We start from the raw sequence: 20,197 nt of genomic DNA on the forward strand, positions 1-20,197 counted from the left end.
CACGATGTCAACCACCCTAAAAAATTCACCCTGACGACCACGGGGGACGGCAATCTACGACCACTTTTCGTTCCACTTTCGGAAGCCTATTTTTCAGGCTAGTCATCCAAGAGCTCTTGACACCCCTTCGCTTCCTGCGCTTGCTACGAGCCACTACCATTCATCGATGCTACCTACCCCTCCTTTAGTGCGAACCCCCTTATCAGAGGCTAAGAGGTAGTAGGTACACTAGCCACACCATCCACTTGGAATATCGGTGTTTCCATGGATTTATTTCTCGTAGAATCTCTCTCGTTATCGTAAATTGGCCCTAAGAACATCTGGCGGCGGCTACCGGAGTCTCCCCGAGATGGGGGTGCTTGGCCTGCATAAACACCAGCCAGCCACCCCGAGGAGGTGCCTGGGACCCGGCTGCCGCTATAATTGACCATTTGCGCCAACCGTATCTCTTAAGCCGTCAATGAACGTGACGAGCCAAGGGTACTTTACTTCCCAGTACTTGCACACTCACCCGGAGTGGCTGCACGGCCCCGGGAGCGGCGACGACGAGCGCTTGCCCCGGCGCCGCTACGGAGGCGGCGGCGATGGCCATCGGGGCTATCCTGCTGATTCCGCTCGAGGCTACGATGCCTATCCTCACGGCAACGTTCCCCTACCTGTCCGAACGCCGTCGCCCGTGTCTCACCATGTCGCGTTCCAACATTCACCAGAAATGACCCTGTTTAATACCGCCAACGCCTCGCCCGAACCGATGATACCGGCGCTGTCATCGCCTCAACCCCATCACCATATGCTGCCCTCAACGGGGCGGCCATCATCAAAGCACACGGGACCGCTGTCGCCGCAGATACTAGCGCAAGCGCCGCTATCGCCTCAGCCTCGAGTATTCAGTCGTCACCGCCACCAGGCAGCGGCAGCAGCGCAGGATCCCGATGCTCTTGATGAGGCGGTAACGCCAGCGGAACTTGCCAATCAGCGATGGGCAGCGACAAAGAAGGCTCGTCGGCGTCAACAGTCTACGACTTCAAACGTGTTTGACCCTGATTACCTCGAGATGGGGATTACTCCGGCTGACTTATACCATCTTAATGCTGAAGCCCAGCGCCATGATCGTCTAGATCGCGGTTGGGGCGATCGCCGTCGCGACCGGCGAGGTCCCCACCCACTTCCTACAGAGTATGACCAATATCATGAATATGGCGACGATCGACATCGTGGCTTCGATAGCGGCGACCGAGTGGTGCTGCAACCGCGAGGGATTACCTCTGGGGTTCGTGTCTCGAGCCAGGGTAGCCATCTTGACCCTACAGCGCCCGATTATGACGCCTATGGCGACGACGCGGCGCCGCTGCTGAAGCGCACCTGGCTGGGGTACTATATCAACCAGAAAGAACGCTACGATGCCGCCAATGACGTCAAGCCCTACATGTACACCCACAAGACGTTACGGGAAGTGTTCCACAACAAACAGGAGCCCAACTCCCACTACAACCCGATGGAGTACGTATTTGACCACAAAGACCCGGGCAAAGTGAAGCGGGCAGTGGACACCGTCAAGCACAAGTTGGGCAAGGACAACTACAAGAACTATGACTACTTTGAGATGCGCCGCGCCCAGATCAAGCAGCAGGACGAGGCGGCGCGATTAGCTGCGGAAGAACAGCGGAAACAGGAAGAACGTGACTTCCAAGACGCCATGACGCGCACCCCGCTGCCGCTGGCCGCGGCGGCGGCTCTCGCTATGAGTGTCAGCGGCGGTGGTGGTAATGGTGGGGTAGATGATGAGGGGGCTGGTGCACACGAGCCCGGGGCTGATCCCGCGGCCGCGGTTGACGCAATTTACAATACTGGTCACGAGCGCAAGCCCAACTCATTTAAGAATTTTGTCAACAAATTCAAAGTGGCTAAGTGGGAAAACACGGCTTGGGACCAAAGCGGCGACGATCGGCATGTGAAAACGACCACCGACGACATCTTCGACAACCCCGAACCCAACCAACGGCTGCTGACACCGCAATCGTCGGAACGACCTGCCCACCCCCAGGCTTCGTCGTCGTCAACTCTATCCCACCTTGCAACCACCTCCGCAGCGGCTGCAGGAGAATTGTCTCGGTGCAGTACCCCCCCTGGCGTCAGTGATCAGCCTTCCACTTCCCCCACAAAGGCATCAGCTACCGTCGACCCCAGCGAGGTTTCCAAAGCCCGTTCCGCTCACGCCCCCAGCGTTATACCCCGTCCCGACCTCGAGTCGATCGCCACCGAATACACCTGTGCCACCACCACTGCGAACGCCTCGCCGTCCCTGAGCCTAGGCGACAACAGTGACGCCGACGATCCCTTAGACCCGCTTCCTGAAGACGGCTCTTGTGACCTTAGTGGCGACCCGCTAACTGAAACAACCGCCACCCCGACCCCGCCCGTGGTTGTTTCAACTACCCCGCATCGACCCAGTTATAAACCTCAGATCATGGCTAAATGGCCTCGCGGCACCCTGTGGGGGGATGACGAACCCCCTGCCCCCAAACCAAGGAAGCCTTTGTTTGGCAAGTTAAAGCTTAAGTCCAACTCCAACACCAAGTGGGGTGGCGGCGGCGGCGCCGCTAAAGCGCCGCTGATCCGCCTGGCAGCGCCGGGCCTGGTTCGCCTGGTGCGTACCAGAGGCGCCTCCACCGTGATCACCGTCGACGCCGACGGCCATCTGCATGTGTCTAGAGAGTTAGTGCTCAATCCTCACACCAACGAATTGGAACCGCCGACGCTGATGTCGCTGATGTTGCACGGGGAACCACCCACTGCCGGTCCCGCTGTTGCTGGCGGCGGCGGCGGCGGCGGCGTGTATGCCCTTGTCCAGACGAAATTGGGCCCATTATTGGAGAAAATGCCAGCGGTCAACAACGGTATTGCCACTGCTCGAGGCGCTGTTGGCCCCGTCGTGACTTCGGTGGGACCATACGTACAACAAGCGCACCCGACCAACTTCACCAATCGTTTGCGACTGTTTGAGTTATTTCAAAAAGCATTTAGACCCTTGGATGATATCGCCGCGCGTTACCCAATTTTGACATTACCTATCCACATCCTCGAGTGTTTCTTCTTCTTGTGGATGATGTGGGAAGCGTCGAAATTATTGGACATTTTGTACCGGATAGTGAAGATTGTGTTGCTGCCGTTCCATGTTTTGGGCCAGGTTGTCTACAAAGGTTAATTAGTTTCATATATCGTTTATGCAAAGGTTAGTAATAATCAGCAAACTCACTCTTCATGTTCAGACTCGACTTCAATCCCCTCAATGTTACGAATCATCTCTTCGAAATCAGTATCTTGGGTCCGCTGTTGAATTATGGTTCCCAAAAGACCCTGGTCCACATAATCAAGAAGGCGGTCGACTAGACGCGACTTGATTGAACCCGTGTGAACATCATAGTCGTCGGGAGCAAGTTCAGGAGGAAGGACATCGTATTCCAACACGTCGTCACGACCAAATACTTCCTGAGGTAACTTAGCCATGATTTTAGCCTCACCCGAGAGGATAGCAAATCTGATCAAATTGTAAGGTAACGCATTGTCGATGTCTTCGTTTGAGCCCATACCAAGCATATCAAATACTGACTGTGTAATCAGACGTTTAGCACCCGGTTGCAGTTGCGGCGGATCATATTTGAATAATTGAAGCAAGTTCTTGCGCAAGAACTCTTGATGTTCGGCTTCTTCCCACACCGCCAGTGCTCGCACAAGGTAAGTTTCTGTCGACACCTTTTCTTCGACAGTGGCGTTGTAGCCAGCACCAGCATCAGGCACACCGATCTGTTGTAAGAGACAAATAGCTGTGTAAGGGTGGGCATGGTAAGCGCGGTCGAGAGCTTCGAGCGCCAGCTTCTTCTCGCCTAACTTCAAATACGCCACCACTACCGAGTACGCAATCCCAGGAGTATTCCATCGTTTGTAGGTAGTCACTAATGGCAGATCACAGAAGCGAACGAGCCATTTGTATTCTTGAGCCATGATGGCGTAATGGTCAATGAAGTAACGTACGCCTACAGGATCCTCTGCCGGAGAAAGAGCAAGGAGGAACTTGCAGAAGGCCAATGAGGTGGAAAATGTCAGCCGCTCACCCAACGCAACGATATTGCGGAACAAACAGAGGTAAAACTGCCTCAGCATAAACAGCTCGTACGGGAGACGAATGAGACCAGTTTTGCCTGCCTGTAACAACTCGTGGAAATGCTTAGAGAACGACCGGTCAAACACAAACATGCACCGCTCGATGAGGGCGTAACTTACCGACTTGTCGCCACCCTGTCTGAGCAACACCATGGCCACTTGAAGAAGGGTTTCCGCATGGTATGGGTGACTTTGAAGAAGTTGCATCAACAGATCGGGGTCAGGTGTCATCACCACCGATGCGTAGAAGCGGGTATTGGCCACTCGTTCAGGAATGGTCATGAGCTTATCGAATCGGAACCATCGAACACCCATTTTATATTCGCGGTTTATGCGGTATTCCAACTCTTCAAGCTCGGCAGTATCTTCCTTGTACTCGTAGTAATCCGTCACTCTATTCTTCGGGATTTCCTCCATTTGCATTGGCTTTTGGGCCGTGGGTAACCAATCGTCACGGATCTTGGAAAGTAAAAGCTTACGGGTAGTACCAGGTACACCACGACGATCCTTACCACACCATCCTCGAGTTAATCTGGCGAGCCTCTTAAATTGGGCAAGCACTTCAGGAGGAGTCAGAAGCGACGTGGTGGTATTAGCATCTTCAATACTTTCAAGGGATAAATTGCCGAAAAGATTGCGAAGTTCATGGTCCGGGTCGAGATCTTTAACCAGCAGTAAGTTGAGAATGGGGATCAGCTGTTTGACTCTCGATGTCGTGAAATATTTGAAGTTGGAATCATACTCAGCCACTGGTTCATCAGTGGCGTCGTACTCTTCCTCATATTCGAATTCGTCAGCGCCATCGTCTTCCGCGGCCGCCAGAGGTTCAGGAGTTGCCGTAGCACTGGCAAGGTTCTGTTTGCGGGCTTCAGCAAGGATACGATCAAACTCGCCGTCAGATGATTCTTCAGAATCAGACACCACCACCGGCTTAGCCTTCTTCTTCAGCTTCTTCTTCTTCAGCTTTTTGGAGGCTGTAGACACATTGGGCAGTTGCAGACGTTGAGGCAGTTTGACGGGAGCAGGTGACGGTTTGGTGTCTTCTTTGACGTCATCGTCGTCATCGTCATCGTCATCGTCATCATCGTCATCGCCTTCGTTAAGTAAGGCAAATGCGTTGAACTTGGGTTCAGCCACCGGTACGGATTCATCCTCCGATTCGACTTGGGGAGTGGGCAGCTCCTCTTGCCGTTGGCGTTCCAAACGCTTCAAGTATCGGGAGCTCATACGGTTAAGTGCGCACCCAAGATCGCCATCATTAAGTACCAACAGATAGGTAATCTATTTTAATTTTACAGATGAACGTCGTCGTGTTATTGAATTAGCAGAGTGAAACATTACTGAAAATGGCTTACTCTCATAAATTGTGGCCTATAGTTTTAATGTAAAGGATTAATAGAAATTTCAAATAGCACATGTGACTCGATTATCGAACTGGATCCAACTCATTCATAACTGACGAGGCTCAATCAAGCATCCTAGTTGATTCTGTCACCCTGGTTTTCGTCTCAATCCCTATTTTGAAGGAGTTATGGGCAACACTCTTTTATGGTAGCGCTCACTTCACATCACTCGCACCGGAAAGTCTGGGGAGAAATCACAAGAGCACACCGCACTATTGCTCTCATCACTCACCCTCTTGTGATAATCCAACGTAAACACGATAAACGAACGCCACGAACAATTGCCTCCTCATTATCTTTAAGCCCAATTGAGCACTCTGACTCATTCTTTTTATTGTCCCGATGACCAATCCATGGTAGCGCTGGAATTGCCACTTTGCCTCCCCGACTGCGCCCCTGCAGCACCAGCAACCGTCGCGAAAACCTCACACGCACCTAGTTGTTCACTTCTTTCTCTCGACCACACCAGCAGCCATGGCGATCTACTATGCTCTTGTGTTTGCGCTTTTAGCCGTTGAGATGGTGTTATTCACCATTGTCTCGCTCCCGTTCCCGCGGGCCATTCGCCGGAGGGTTTTGCACGTGTTTTCCATCCCCTTCAAGCTGGAACAGTTTCAAATTGGTCTTAAGTTCGTGTTGATTTTTGTCCTCATATTGTTCATTGACCTGGTGAACCGGGTGTGGCAGGTGACGGCGGAGCTCCACAGCGCCAGCGACCCCCGCTCCAACCAACACACGGCGGCCATTGCGGGTATCATCAACGACCGGGCGGAGATCCAGGCCCGTCGTTTCTACTCGCAACGGAACATGTACTTGTGTGGGTTCACGTTGTTCTTGACTTTGATCATCATCAGAACTTACAGTCTTGTCGCCGAATTGACCCACACCAAGGACACTTTGGACCAATTGAAGCAAACCAAGCCCACCACTGGCGTCGATGCTGATGATGTCGACGAAGTATTGACCCTCAAAGCCGAATTGAAGCAGAAGGAAGAAGACGTGGCCATTTTGAAGGACCAAGCGAAGAAGTTGTCCGATGACTACTACCAAGTGAAATCGGAGAAGAGGGGCTCAGTCAAGCCCGCGGAGTTGGTCAATTAAATAGCTAGCGTACCGTCAATAAAAATTTCGTCGAAACTATGTCCTATAAATTACACTTATAAGTATCCTATCTCCGTCACCTTTATTTCAAGCCGCGCTGCGAAATTCAGTAATTTGCAACCACCATGAGTACCATCGTCACCCTCCACTACAACCCGGCCCGGTATCGACAAGCGACCCAAACGCGGCCACAGACGACATATCCCGCTCCCAACGAAGCCGCAGAAAAGTCGGTGAGCGAGGCGCTTGAGCGGATGAGAAACTACCAGCCCCAATTCACCCGCTCCAACGGCAATGTAGGGCTAGAATACGACACGCTGGCCGACGACCAGTGGATGCAGGATAACCATACCGTGTGTGATCGACTCAGCTTCCTAAGGGAAACGTATAAGGCGATCCAGCTGATCAAACGGAAGGGGTATAAAGAGGCCCATCTTGCTGCCGCTACTAGCGTCGAGCCCGTAAGCCGCCGACCTACGCCCACCCCTGAGTTTATGTCGCGAGTAAAGGATGACGGAGTGCCTACAGAACTGAGTGAATAACATCTCTGTGCATTTGAAAAACCATAAAACTACCAGGCGATCTTGGCGAGAAACCCCTTGGGATGGGTGCGGACCCGCCACTTTCTCAACTCATCATAAACAAGCACCACCACCCCGAACCCGAGGGAGATGAAGTAATACTCCACGGGGACCATTGCCGTGCCCATCGCTTTTTGAATGGCGGGGATATAGTTGATTATAAACGTCACCCCAAACGAGATCGGCGTCACCACAAAGATCCACTTGTTGAGCCAGGGAGGATGCTGGAACATCAGCAAGTACCGCGTCCGCATCGCCAACAAGTTGAAGATTTGCATGATCACCAAGTTGACGAAATAAATCGACAGTGACATGGCGATGATATCGTCGACATTGGACCACTTGTTTTCATAACTACCGTACGACAACGTGAACGCCGAGAACGGCATCCCGTGGCGTTGTAAGTTGATGAAACCAAGCAAGAACAGCGTGAACGAGTAGAAGGTACCGATGGTGAAGTACAGGTGCAACAATAAGTTGAAGTTGACGAGGCGTTCAGTTCGAGGAGGTTTTTCCAACAAGTTCTTCTCCAGCGGCTCAAAGGCGATGACGATGGCGTTGATACAGTCAGTGATGCAACAAATGATGATCATATTGAAACTGGAAAGCATCTGGGGCATGCCGAAGATGACGTTAAGCAACACTGGCCACAACTCAGAGTAAGTACCTGCGGGTAAAAGGTACCCTAACGTCTTCTTTAAGTTCTCAAATACCAAACGACCATACTTCAACGCCTCAATGATCCCTTCAAACAACTCTTCGCCCAGCCCCATCAAGATAAGGTCCAGAGCTTCCTTAGCAATGTCCAGCGCGTCGGCAATCAGAATACCCACATCAGCCTGTTTCAACGAAGGAGCGTCGTTGATCCCGTCACCCGACATTCCCACCAAGTGCCCGTTCTTTTGGAATTGCTGGATGATCATCAACTTTTGTTGAGGGGTGGTCCGTGTGAACACTAATTCCTGGTAGCCAATAATGTCCTTCCACTGGTCGTCGGTAAGCGAGTTGAGTTGAGGACCAGTGATAGACACTGCCAGAGCCCCTGTCAGGTGGCCCACGGTGTCAGGTTCGCCGTTGACAATGCCACAGGCCTTGGCGATGGCAACCCCCGTCAACTCAAAGTCACCAGTGATCATAACAATCTTGATGCCAGCGCGACGAAGACGAGTAATGACACTGGCGATATTCTTTCTGGGAGGGTCTTCAATGGCAACGAGCCCCACAAACACCAAGCCACGCACTTGATCACGCATCTGTTCAGTGGCCACCCGCTTATCATCAGACACCGCGTTCAGGGGGATGATTTTCTTTGCTAGAAGAAGCACCCGCTTACCGTTGCTGGCCCATTCGCGTTGTGTTTCAGTGATGGTGTCGCGGATATCGTCGGTGATGGGCATGATTCCTTCTTCATTAACCACAAATGCAAGCTTAGGAAGCAAGATATCCGGAGCGCCCTTGACAACAAAAAGATTCAGGTTGTCGCTGGTGTGGAACGCGGGGACGCCGATCTCGGCCCACAGTTCCTTCAGTCGCGGCTCAAGCATCGTGATCATGTACTTGTCCTTTGAGTTAAACGGGAGGTCGTGAACTTGGGTCCAGGCGCCGTAAATCGATTCTAAGGGAGCCAGATTGTCAGCGTATTGGAGAAGCGCTTTGTCGGTGGCATTACCATTGATAATTTTGTCGCCAGCTTTTACCGCCAGGTTACACACCGCTGCCATCGTTACCACCAGGCGTTGAGGACCAAGGGTATAAGCGTCGGTGACAGTCATATGGTTACGAGTGAGGGTACCGGTTTTGTCAAAACCAAGCACCAGCACCGACCCCAACAGTTCGACAATCAGCAACGACTTACACAAGATTTGGTGCTTTCTCATTTGGTTGGCAGTAATCACCAAACATGTAGTCAAGGCAATCGGTAAACCTTCGGGCATAAACGCCACCGCCACCAGCACTAACGCCACGATCAATGAGGGGACGTTGATCCAGTCTTTGTGGTCTTTGTGAAGCCAAGCCCCCCACAAGATACAAAGGAGCACCACAAGGGTGACAATAATGACACAGGTTAAGAGGATGAAGCGGAAGATTTCCTTTTGCAACGGCGTCATCCCCTTCTTCGGTCTCAGGGCATCCTTGGCAATGGTACCAAAGATGGTGTTGTCACCAGTGGCAACGACAATACCGCGACCAGCGCCGTTGACGCAGTAAGTACCTTGCATTGCCATTGACGTCAGCTCAAGGTAGTTGGTGCCCAAAGGGTCAGGCATCGCCAGCGTAGCCACAGGCACGGATTCACCAGTAAGCACCAGTCGGTCAAACGCCAAGTCAGGGGAGGCTTCTGTTATTCTGAGATCAGCAGGAGTTTTATCACCAGCAGCGATGTGGACGATGTCACCGGGGACGATGTCCTTCAGCTCCACGCTGACGATTTGGCCGTCGCGAGTCACGGTACACAGCTCAGGGATCATGTCGTGGATCAGGTCCATCACTCGAGAACTGCTAAAATCCTGGAAGAAGTTGAACATCGCCTGGGCAACGAAGACGGCAAGAAGGATGATACCAAGCACCAAGTTGGACACAGCGGGCGACAGCCCGAGAGGTTTCCAACTGATGATACACAAGATGCCACCGCCAAGCAACAAACCGCCAAACCCACCGAAGAAGTATACCAACAACTTCCACCACCATCTCAGCGGAGGTTTCAGCTGAATGTTGGCGCCATAGCGCTTGCTCAAGTCTTTGACGGCGTTGTCGCTCAAACCACCTTTGGAGTTGGTACCAAATTCCTGCTCCACCACGTCCGCCGGCGTGGTGTGCCACACAATCTTGGAGAACTTCGAGGCGTGTTCGGGGAGCTTGTCTTGTTCCAACTCGTTGTCGACATGGTGACTGATGGTCTTGAAAACCCCTGGCAACACCACGTCGGGCCCCACCCGTTCCCGAAATAGCAGGGCCAGGCGGGAACGAGTGTGGACCAGGGCCCGGCGACGGGTCCGACCACGTTGCTCGAAGGCATTCTCGTCAAACTTGATCCCCACCGACTCGTCGTCGACGGCGACTTTTTCCAAGTCGATTTTGGAGCTAAGCAGAGCTGACTCGGACATGGAGGAGCGTTGACAAAGGCAGAATCTACACTACAATGGCGACAAGGGCTGGGGATTTATACCCAGTGTTGTGTGTTGGCGACCCAAAACCCAATTGGGACAGGTGCTTTGAGTTTCTCTCGACTACCGTAGGCTTAGTGGGTTGCGGGATTATTGCAAGCTGGCGACCGCAGGAGAGAATTGAGCGGCACACACCCTGATTTACAGGCTCGCGGCGATTTCCTGCCAATTACACAGGGGTAGCCGTGTCTCGATTGGGAGCGGCTGGGCTGGCGACCCTGGTCCCAGCCGCGTGGCTCCATTGTGTGACGTCATTTTGTCGCGACAGGGAAAAGTTTTTTCTCCCTCAGCAGCAGGGTACGAGGCGACGAGCCAACCTTGGATTGGACAATTATCCCTCAAAAATATGGCCAGGACACATCCCCAGCGGATCACCGGGAGGCTGTGCCTAGACGACAACCACTCAATGTGATTGCCGCCAGATTTGCTAATAACAACGCCAAACAATAGCCTCATGATCTTTCTACACCAAAAGTCGCACTCGATCGTCATCTCCGACAAACCCGAGATTGGTCCTCAGACCACCCCACTCTCCGGTGGTCTCAAAGTGACGCGCACTTTGCACCTTCTAATCGAAGCAACTGACGATTTTGCGTAAGGAAATGCTGCACCACCCACATGCCAGCCAATAGCCTCTCGCCTGCTACTCTACTGTAAACAGAAACAACGACGTCATCGAATAGTTTGTCTATTAATGCTAACATGAAAATTTTTCCCTCCTTTTTCCCAACAATAGGGGCAAAGCCCAAATCACCGGCGGCGCGATTTGCCTCCTTTGCCCCGGTTGGCAACGCGGGCGATCTCTCTCTCTGAAATCACTAACCCGTTGGCGGTAGACCGACCCACCGCTTGGATCTTTAATCCCTTATCCTTCTTCGCCTTCGCCTTCTTCACCCCCGTGCCCAACCGGTCCAGGCGGGCCGTAACACCCTTACCCATATTCAATTGACGGGTGTGGCCCTTACGCACCTTGGCCAAAACAATGCCCGCTTCACGAGCCTCCTGCTCGTACTTAGCCACGCGTCGAGCCTGGGCATCAATCATCCCCTTACGCATCAGCATGGGCATTTTCTCGAGCCGCTTCGGCAACCCGCCCGTCAGCGAGTTGGTAGCACTGATCTCACGGATACGGTGGTCCAAGATACGCTTGCGTGCTTTCCCCGTAGGTTCCTCGTTGTCGATGGTGCGTAAGGTAAGGTCGGCCCCCGAGTACTCGAGGTTGTGGGCCAAAATGTGTGATTCTGAGAGCAACCGCTGAAGCTCCAAGTCATTCTTAAGGTTCTCGGCATCATCGGAGCCAGCCTTGCGGCGTAGTTCTTTCTCTTGCTGCTTTTGTGCCAACTTTTGCTGGGCGTCGAGTTCAGCAAGAGTGGGCGCCCGTCCCAGCTTGAGAAGGCGCCGCTCTTTCTTCAGTACTGTGATCGGTTGCGATGTGGTCTCCCCTAAGCGGACCACCCGCGGAGCCTCGTCTTCCGACTCCAGCATCAGCTCGTCTGACTCCAGCGTCATCTCATCAGACAGGTCAGAGTCATATTGGACACGATTCTTGGTTGTTGTCGCCTTATCTTCGGTATCGTCATCGGAAAAGCCGCCGAAGTCGCTGCCATCGGAGTCGTCTCCAGTCAGCTCCAGCGACTCGGCGTCTGCCTTGGAGTTATCTTGGAAACCCATGCTCTCTAACGAGCCAAACTGGGCCTCAAAAGCTCGCCGTTGAGCATCTAGCGACCACGCTTCGTCATCGTCGCTCATTATTCTAAGTGCGGCTTTGGCGATAGTGATGCGATGCCCCCAGGTAATCAGTCTGGAGAAGGCAACAACACAATAACAAAAATAGGCGAAGTAGAAAAACTAGATAGGCTTAGAATTTAACACTTTCAAAATGTGACCATTGTTTGAGTATTTGTCAAAATTTTCAATATTACGTCACTTTCACCAACACTTTATCGGCCCCACATTTTCCACGCTCACTCACCACCTACTGCCCACCATGACTCGCTTTCGAGGATGTATTGATATCCACGCTGGCCAGGTGAAACAAATTGTTGGTGGCACCCTCAAGCAGGACGACACCACCCACGATTCCACCACCACAGAAAACTTTGTTTCCACCCAGCCGCTGTCATACTACGCGAATCTCTACAAACAGAACCACGTCGAAGGGTGCCATGTGATCAAGCTTGGATCGAACCCAGCCAATGATGCTGCGGCCAAGGAAGCCTGTGCCGCTTGGCCCGGTCACCTCCAGGTGGGCGGCGGTATTAACATCGACAACGCTATCCAATGGTTGGACGAATACAAGGCGAGTCACGTTATCTTGACGCTGGCGCTCTTTACCAATAACGAGTTTGACTGGGACAAACTCAAACAGGTGTCGGCTAAAGTGGGCAAGAACCGCTTAATCGTCGATTTGAGTTGTCGCACGGTCGAATCCGGATGGGCCGTAGCCATCAATAAATGGCAGACAATCACGTCGACGATGATCACGCCGGAATTCCTTGCCGACGTGGCTCAATACTGTGACGAATTCTTAATCCATGCTGCCGATGTCGAAGGGTTATGTCGCGGTATTGATGAGACGTTGGTGACGAAATTGGGCGAGTGGTGTCCGGAAGGGTTTGCCGGTAAAATCGTCTACGCTGGTGGCGCCAACAGCGTTGACAATCTTGCCACCGTGGACCGGCTAAGTCAGGGTAAAGTTGATCTTACCTACGGGTCGGCACTTGACATTTTTGGCGGTAAACTCGTCAAGTTCGCCGATGTGGTGGCGTGGAACCAGTCTCAATAATGAAATTTATTACATGCGCCGAAGGCATCTCTCATTAATAGTATGTTACACTGGGGTAGCCCCCGTCTTCGGCGGGGTATCTGTCAAAGATTTTTGATTAGGCTTTGCCCTCATTCCAGTTTAGTGGTCTTGGCCTTTTGGGTGGCAAAGTAGTCGTAGATTTTCTTGTTGATGTCCAAGTTGACCATGGGGCCGACGATGGCCAACAACAACAGCATGATCACCTGGAAGAAGTTCCACTTTCTCGGTACAAACACCCCGAGAACCGAACACCACAATACCCAGCCGATGAAGTCGGTGGTGATGGTGTCGTAGCCCTTGGCGAGCTGGTCCAAAATAGTAGCGGCACACTCTTGACCGGTGATGGGGTTCAGAGGACCCTCGATGATTTTGGTGATCTCGGGCTTCGTCTTTTGCTCCTCATCGTAGCCTTCCAGCAAGAAGTTACCGGCAAACACACACAGCACTCGGAACCCGAACGGAGACAACTCTTGGCGCAAAATGACCAGCAAAGAGGCCACTGCCTGCTTCATCGGGGCGTACTGACCATATCCGATGAACGGGAACCACCCGAGCACCGAGGAAAACAACACGATATGACGCGGCTTCTCGGGCTTGCCCTCGGCCCTGATCCGGCCCCACCAGGTGTGGCACATGTTGGCCGCCGTTCGGTAGTTGAGGTCGACCCCTTGGTTCAAGTCGTCCTTGGTCATATCGCCGAAGAGTTTAGGCACCGCTGAGCCAGCGCAACAAAACAAGTAGTCCGGATCTAGGTCAAGGGCATCGAGTTTCGCCCAAAAGTGTTCACACAGGTCGTAGTCAGACACGTCACAGGCTAGGTATTCCGCAGTAGAGTTGGTTTCGGCCTCGATAAGCGCCGCCTTCGCCTTGAGCTTGGACTCAGTCCGCGCCACAAGCACCACCGTGCACCCTTTGTCGGCCAACTGCAAGGCGATCTCGTACCCGACACCCTGGGATCCGCCAACTATCACCGCGGTCTTACCTTCGGGGAGGAAGTGTCGTTTGCTGTACCACATCTCGTTGAAGGGTGGGGAAACGATTGTTTGGCGTTTTATGCACTGTACACGGATACGGTAAAAAAAAAAAAAGCTCACACTACGAGGCACCCCTCCCCTATCCCTCGAGGAGGCGAAAAAGAAACGACACGGTGCCAACAATCGTAAGTTTGATAAGCGTCACCCCTCACCAGCTAATAAAAGTAAGTCATATATACTCCCTATAATTAGATGGTCTACACAGTCTCGCTCTCTCCTCTCCTCAGTGTAGTTCGTCCTTCGGGGACCTCTTCGCACTTGGCCGTTCGCGAGTGAAAAATCAGCCTGCTATGCCTTCGCTCAAGAAGTTTGACGCCAATGTCATCCGTCATGTCAAGCTGATGGACAAGAACTTGTGTGCTAACTTGATCCGGAACGAGTACATCGTCACCACTGTGACCAAGGCGAAGCGTGCCCAGCCCAAGATCGAGCGGTTCCTCGCTCTGGCGTTGAAGGACAACCAGACGGTCAAAGGCGACACCGTGCTTGATCGGGTGCTTGCCAACAAGCTGCTCAACTTCTTACAACCTCCGGATAAGGTGGAAGTGGGGCTGAAAGTGATCGAGGAGTTGGCTCAGCGGTACCCCGACCGAAAGCTGGGGTTCACCCGCGTGATCAAGTTGGAACCCCGTTTGGGCGAAGATAAGGCGCCGATGGCGGTGCTTGAGCTTGTCGACCTGGGGCTCGACGTCAAGTTCTGGTACACTGCCAAGATCGTGGCCCGTTTACAATTACAAGGGTTGGAGTTGGACGACATCACCAAACACAACATGGAAAAGTTGATCAAGTTCAAGGGCGAGCAAGCGTTCACCGACGCCGTCGAAGTCGCCAAGCGGGAGTTCTTCAAAGTGGGCGAAGACGGCGAGGTCACCGACGCCGACATCAAGAAGAACTTGGAAAACACGCCCGCCAGCTTAGCCTACAACGGCGGCGAGCTTGCTGGTACCACGTTCGCGTCGAAGAAGTTCCCCACTAAGGCGAGACCGGAGAAGGAAGAGGCTGTCATCCCCCCTTCGCCCTTTGCCCAATAATTTCATGTACATAGAATGACAAATATATCACGGTAAACTTATTTGACTAATGGTGTAGAAGCTTCTACAGATTCATCGTCATTCCCGAAAAATGGTTATGTGCCCCGCGAGACCGAAACACTCTCTTCGCGCGCGCCACCGAAAAAAGGCTAAGCGTTCACCAGCCCACCTCCATTCCCCACTGATACCCTTCCAATGGCCAAAGCTCGGCTAAAACGGGCCGGCAATGCTCGTCCAAGTGCCCAAACCACCAAACGGAGGAAGGTTGACAACACTGCGGCGCTCGCAAACCTCATAACCGAGCACAATCTCGCATTACAAGAGCTTTTCCATCTCAAACAGTACAAGCTGATGGTGTATTGGGACCCTTCGGCGTTATGTCGAGCCCTACACCCTCTGGGGCTTCCCGAGGAGTTCGACATCTTTGAGAAAGAGCATAAGTTGGTGTGGGATCCCGAATACCAGCAAGCAATTGACTGGGATGCCCTCCCGCTTCGTCTTCAGAAGAAGCGTCTTGCTGAGCAAGAAGCGCGATTATTGGAGAAGTACCCGTTCAAAAATGAGGTCATCGAGGCGGCAGAAGCCATGGAAAGAGCTCGAGTTGAGCTGTTGGTCAGCGACGACCCTCCCGTCGCTGCCAAGCCCCTGCGGAAATCGACGCCGGCGAAACGAACCGCGCCCACCACTACCACCACCACCAGCACTAATTCCAGCACTTCCACAACCTCAAAGAACTCGCTGCGACGCGCCTCGAGAAGAAGTGTGGCAGAAGTTGAGGTAAAGCATGAGCCTGTATTCTATTCTGACGATGAATTATCCGAGGAAGACGTCGAGGTCGACATCGAAGATGCTCAAACTGACGACGACATTCTTGAAGAGGTTCCCGACCGTAAAGAAGATACACCTGAACCTTTACGGTTGGACAGTCTACCACCTCTGGATCGGTTCCGACTGGTGACATATTCCCTCACAAAGCCGTTCGTTACTCATCCTCTGCATATTCCAGCATGGAGACCGATGATTGCTGAAACTCCCAAAGAATCTACTGCCGATGTTGGCTACTACATTGATGGTATTCGTATAGATCTGGCTGAACTGACGCCGGTCCCGCTGAGTGCCATTACTAATGTTGAGCAGAAAATTGTACCTTTTGAACCAATGCACATTAAGGTGAAGCGCTTACGATCTAGTGTGGAAGTTGATACCGACGGCACCGTCGCTCAAAGGTTGCTGAAGTTCATGGAAAGCTACAAGCTGCCGATTGTCGATGATCCCAATGCTTCCGAATTAATACCCGTGGACGACTATGAACAAACTCTTCGCGATCAAACATCGATGATCGAAAATCTTCGTGAACTTATTGAAACTGATGGCGTCGTTGAGCTCAAGGGCGACAAAATTGAAAGAAAGAAGGTGCAATTACCCCCTCCCGTCAATATTCGTCCCCTCACTGACGACCCGTTCCGTTTGCACCATTGCGTTCACCCCAAGCTTTCGCATTCAAGTAATGCTCCTCAGAACCAACTGTACTATGACCACTTCCTTCAACAAGCGATTGGCTTTTCCCAAATCCACCAGCTGATGCGTAAGCAACACACCTACCGTGTTCGACGCATTGCGCAAATGATCGAACAGCATTTCCGTAAGAAGGCTGGTGAAAAGGAGCGTCGTGAACGGGAACGTGAGCAAAACTTACGGCGTGTTGGACGCTTGGCAGTCCAAGCGGTGCGCAAACGGTGGAATCAAGCTCATAAGGTATACCAGTATATGCAGCGTGAGCAAGAAGAGGAACTCAAGAAGCTCAAGGGTCGCAAGCATTTGAGTGAAATGTTGGAGCATCTGACGCAGTTGTTGGAGCAACAATTGATGCTGCGTGAAGCAACTACTGAGGGCGAGACTGCCGACTCTGACGACGAACTGGCACTGGAGGCCGAAAATAGTGCTCAGACCGACCTGGAAAACATGTCGCTGCTGCTGGAAGAGGAAGATGTTGAAGCTGGTGGCGATGAAGACGATGCCAAGTTGACCGTCGAAGAGTTGCGGCAAAAGTACGGTGCCATCGAAGACTCCAATGGCGTTGCCACCGAAGATGAACCTGAAGAAGTTCAGCTGGATCCCCTGGAGCTGGAAGCTGACACTCTGGGTGGCGGCCTTGCGGCTTTGCTCGGAGGTACAGTTGAGGAAGACGATGAAGGTGATTTTTCCTCTGGCGATGAGAGTGAGATTGACGATGACGACGATTTGAGTAGCTCTGAGGATGAGGCTATGGAGCCGAAAACTCCTAATGGTGACAGCATGGATGTCGACATCAAGGGTTCCGTCACTGAGAATGGTGAAGACGCTGAGAAGGAGCCATCACCACCTCCCGTTAAAGTCAATGGTGCCATGGTTCGCGATGTTCCTATTCCTCTGTTACTTCGGGGGACTTTGCGACCTTATCAAAAGCAGGGTCTCAATTGGCTTGCTCTGCTTTATAACAATAATACCAACGGGATTCTTGCTGATGAAATGGGTTTGGGTAAGACTATTCAGACTATCTCCTTGTTGGCATACTTGGCTTGCGAACACCATGACTGGGGCCCTCATCTCATTATTGTGCCGACGTCAGTGATGCTCAATTGGGAAATGGAATTCAAGAAGTTTGCTCCCGGGTTCAAAGTATTGACATACTATGGTCTGCCGCAAGAGCGTGCTCGCAAGCGTAAAGGGTGGAATAAGCCTGACACTTTCCACGTGTGCATTACCCTGTACCAATTGGTTGTCCACGACCATCTGAGTTTCAAGCGGCGCAAGTGGAAGTATATGATTTTGGATGAAGCCCACAATATTAAGAATTTCCGGCTGACACGTTGGCGTGCCTTGCTTAATATGAATACCGAGAATCGGTTGTTGCTTACTGGTACACCTTTGCAAAACAACTTGATGGAATTGTGGTCGCTTCTTTACTTCCTCATGCCCCTGTCGAAAGCAAACCAGCTGATGCCTGACGGTTTCGCAAATCTTGAGGATTTCCAACAGTGGTTTGGTAAACCGGTCGATCGTATTTTGGAACAAGCTACCGCAATGACGAGCAACCCTGATTTAATTGACGAACTGGAAGCTACAACGTCGAAGATGGATCAGGAAACGAAAGATACCGTGGCTCGACTTCATCAAGTCTTGCGTCCCTATATTTTGCGGCGGTTGAAGAAAGATGTGGAAAAGCAAATGCCCGCCAAATACGAACACATCGTGTATTGTCGTTTGCTGAAACGTCAACGGTTTTTGTACGATGATTTCATGCTGCGAGCAAAGACGAAGGAAACTTTACGCAGTGGTAACTTTTTGCTGATTATCAACTGTTTGATGCAACTTCGTAAAGTGTGCAATCACCCCGATTTGTTTGAAGTCCGCCCTGTACTAACGCTGTATGCCATGAAACCCGTTGTGCGTGACTACAAGCCCATTGTGGGAAGTGTGTTCCGTGCTAGTGCTGCTGTAACTGAAGCGAAGGTCCACTTAGAGGTGCTTAACTTTGACGTGCGTAATCATCTTCTCCTTGACGAACACGTGGCACTGGCAATGTCTCGCCTCTCCTCGTCATCAGCGCTTCTAGAGCAAGCCAATCAGCTCGACAAATTGGTGACGGAAGCAGAGGATCATATGGAACCAGAAGATCTGATTGTTGGTCACCATCAACGGTTGAGATTAGCTGAACAATGCTGGGTTCGCGATCGCCTTCGTCACGCTGCCTACATCAATGATTTGCGGACTAGCAAACAACCGGTTTATGGGAACTGGCTTATCACTAAGTTGCAATCTATGACCAAGCCATTTTCTATTCATCCTGACTTACCTCAGGATTTCATTAAGCTGGTTGGCGATCGTGGAGCTGAGATGAGGGCTTCGCTTGATAAATTTGCGGTCATCACTCCTTCTGTGGTTGCAGTTGATTTTGTGCGGGAGATGGTGCCAATCTCTACGCAAAAGCTCCTTCACCGCCAAGCTGTTGATGAAAATTTGGACAATCCTTTCCATTTTGCTCAGACCAAACTTTCCATTGGGTTCCCCGACAAGCTGTTGCTTCAATATGATTGCGGTAAGCTCCAAAAGTTGGCTCAGTTGCTTCAAGAATTGGTGGCTAATGGCCACAGAGCGCTTATCTTTACCCAAATGACCAAGGTTCTCGACGTTCTCGAACAATTCTTGAATATCCATGGGTACCGCTACATGCGTCTTGACGGTGCTACAAAGATCGAGGATCGTCAATTACTCACGGAGAACTTCAACCGTGACAATAAGATCCCGGTGTTTATTCTTCTGACTCGGTCTGGTGGGTTGGGTATCAATTTGACTGGTGCTGACACTGTGATCTTCTATGATTCTGACTGGAACCCTGCTATGGATAAACAATGTCAAGATCGTTGTCACCGTATTGGTCAACTGCGTGATGTCCACATTTATCGGTTCGTTTCAGAGTACACCATCGAGCTGAACATTTTGCGGAAGGCTAATCAAAAGCGACAACTTGACAATGTCGTTATCCAAGAGGGTGAATTCACCACTGACTACTTTGGTAAGTTTTCCGTGCGTGATTTGGTACTGGACTCTGCCAGCATGGTTGACGAAGACTTACCCGACCAAGCACTTATGGGACAACAACTGGGCAACATCAACAACTTGTTAGCTCAAGCTGAAGACGAAGACGACAGACAAGCTGCCAACGAGGCGATGAAAGAAGTTGCTATTGATGACGAAGACTTCAACGAAAGTCTGAAACCGGCGACGCCGGCTCCCGGGGCACCGCCTGAGGAGGACGACGCCGATGTGGACTACGCCGAAGGTGTGGGCCATCTTGATGAGTACATGATCAAGTTTATCTCGAATGGTTTATATGCGGATTAATAGAATAGATAATACGAGATAATTTCTACAAT

At 51.8% G+C, this 20,197-nt stretch overlaps 10 protein-coding genes across 10 annotated transcripts; 6 read left to right on the forward strand and 4 right to left on the reverse strand. All coding sequences in view use genetic code 12, as the record gives it.

Annotated features, from left to right (window-relative positions):
- Positions 1-712: 712 nt before the first annotated feature.
- DIURU_005532 (uncharacterized protein) lies at positions 713-3,205 on the forward strand (the record flags this gene model as incomplete). Its single annotated transcript, XM_034158525.1, has 1 exon — positions 713-3,205. The coding sequence occupies one exon, from the start codon at positions 713-715 to the stop codon at positions 3,203-3,205; it is 2,493 nt and encodes an 830-aa protein (XP_034009761.1).
- A 47-nt stretch (positions 3,206-3,252) lies between these two features.
- Positions 3,253-5,388, reverse strand: DIURU_005533 (uncharacterized protein; the record flags this gene model as incomplete). The annotated part of the gene is made up of 1 exon (XM_034158526.1): positions 3,253-5,388. The coding sequence occupies one exon, from the start codon at positions 5,386-5,388 to the stop codon at positions 3,253-3,255; it is 2,136 nt and encodes a 711-aa protein (XP_034009762.1).
- Positions 5,389-6,038: 650 nt separating this feature from the next.
- DIURU_005534 (uncharacterized protein) lies at positions 6,039-6,665 on the forward strand (the record flags this gene model as incomplete). The annotated part of the gene is made up of 1 exon (XM_034158527.1): positions 6,039-6,665. One exon carries the CDS (start codon positions 6,039-6,041, stop codon positions 6,663-6,665), a length of 627 nt encoding a protein of 208 aa, XP_034009763.1.
- Positions 6,666-6,790: 125 nt separating this feature from the next.
- On the forward strand, positions 6,791-7,207 carry DIURU_005535 (uncharacterized protein; the record flags this gene model as incomplete). The annotated part of the gene is made up of 1 exon (XM_034158528.1): positions 6,791-7,207. One exon carries the CDS (start codon positions 6,791-6,793, stop codon positions 7,205-7,207), a length of 417 nt encoding a protein of 138 aa, XP_034009764.1.
- Positions 7,208-7,236: 29 nt separating this feature from the next.
- Positions 7,237-10,350, reverse strand: DIURU_005536 (cation-translocating P-type ATPase; the record flags this gene model as incomplete). The annotated part of the gene is made up of 1 exon (XM_034158529.1): positions 7,237-10,350. One exon carries the CDS (start codon positions 10,348-10,350, stop codon positions 7,237-7,239), a length of 3,114 nt encoding a protein of 1,037 aa, XP_034009765.1.
- Positions 10,351-11,160: 810 nt separating this feature from the next.
- On the reverse strand, positions 11,161-12,159 carry DIURU_005537 (uncharacterized protein; the record flags this gene model as incomplete). The annotated part of the gene is made up of 1 exon (XM_034158530.1): positions 11,161-12,159. The coding sequence occupies one exon, from the start codon at positions 12,157-12,159 to the stop codon at positions 11,161-11,163; it is 999 nt and encodes a 332-aa protein (XP_034009766.1).
- Positions 12,160-12,397: 238 nt separating this feature from the next.
- DIURU_005538 (1-(5-phosphoribosyl)-5- ((5-phosphoribosylamino)methylideneamino)imidazole-4-carboxamide isomerase) lies at positions 12,398-13,195 on the forward strand (the record flags this gene model as incomplete). Its single annotated transcript, XM_034158531.1, has 1 exon — positions 12,398-13,195. The coding sequence occupies one exon, from the start codon at positions 12,398-12,400 to the stop codon at positions 13,193-13,195; it is 798 nt and encodes a 265-aa protein (XP_034009767.1).
- A 110-nt stretch (positions 13,196-13,305) lies between these two features.
- KSR1 (3-dehydrosphinganine reductase) lies at positions 13,306-14,232 on the reverse strand (the record flags this gene model as incomplete). Its single annotated transcript, XM_034158532.1, has 1 exon — positions 13,306-14,232. One exon carries the CDS (start codon positions 14,230-14,232, stop codon positions 13,306-13,308), a length of 927 nt encoding a protein of 308 aa, XP_034009768.1.
- Positions 14,233-14,540: 308 nt separating this feature from the next.
- MRPL8 (mitochondrial 54S ribosomal protein bL17m) lies at positions 14,541-15,281 on the forward strand (the record flags this gene model as incomplete). Its single annotated transcript, XM_034158534.1, has 1 exon — positions 14,541-15,281. One exon carries the CDS (start codon positions 14,541-14,543, stop codon positions 15,279-15,281), a length of 741 nt encoding a protein of 246 aa, XP_034009769.1.
- Positions 15,282-15,476: 195 nt separating this feature from the next.
- Positions 15,477-20,165, forward strand: SWR1 (chromatin-remodeling protein; the record flags this gene model as incomplete). Its single annotated transcript, XM_034158535.1, has 1 exon — positions 15,477-20,165. One exon carries the CDS (start codon positions 15,477-15,479, stop codon positions 20,163-20,165), a length of 4,689 nt encoding a protein of 1,562 aa, XP_034009770.1.
- Between the last annotated feature and the right edge of the window lie 32 nt (positions 20,166-20,197).

This window comes from Diutina rugosa (genome assembly GCF_008704595.1).
Source record: "Diutina rugosa strain CBS 613 chromosome Unknown scaffold9_size288278, whole genome shotgun sequence".
NCBI classification, from domain to species: Eukaryota; Fungi; Ascomycota; class Pichiomycetes; order Serinales; family Debaryomycetaceae; genus Diutina; species Diutina rugosa.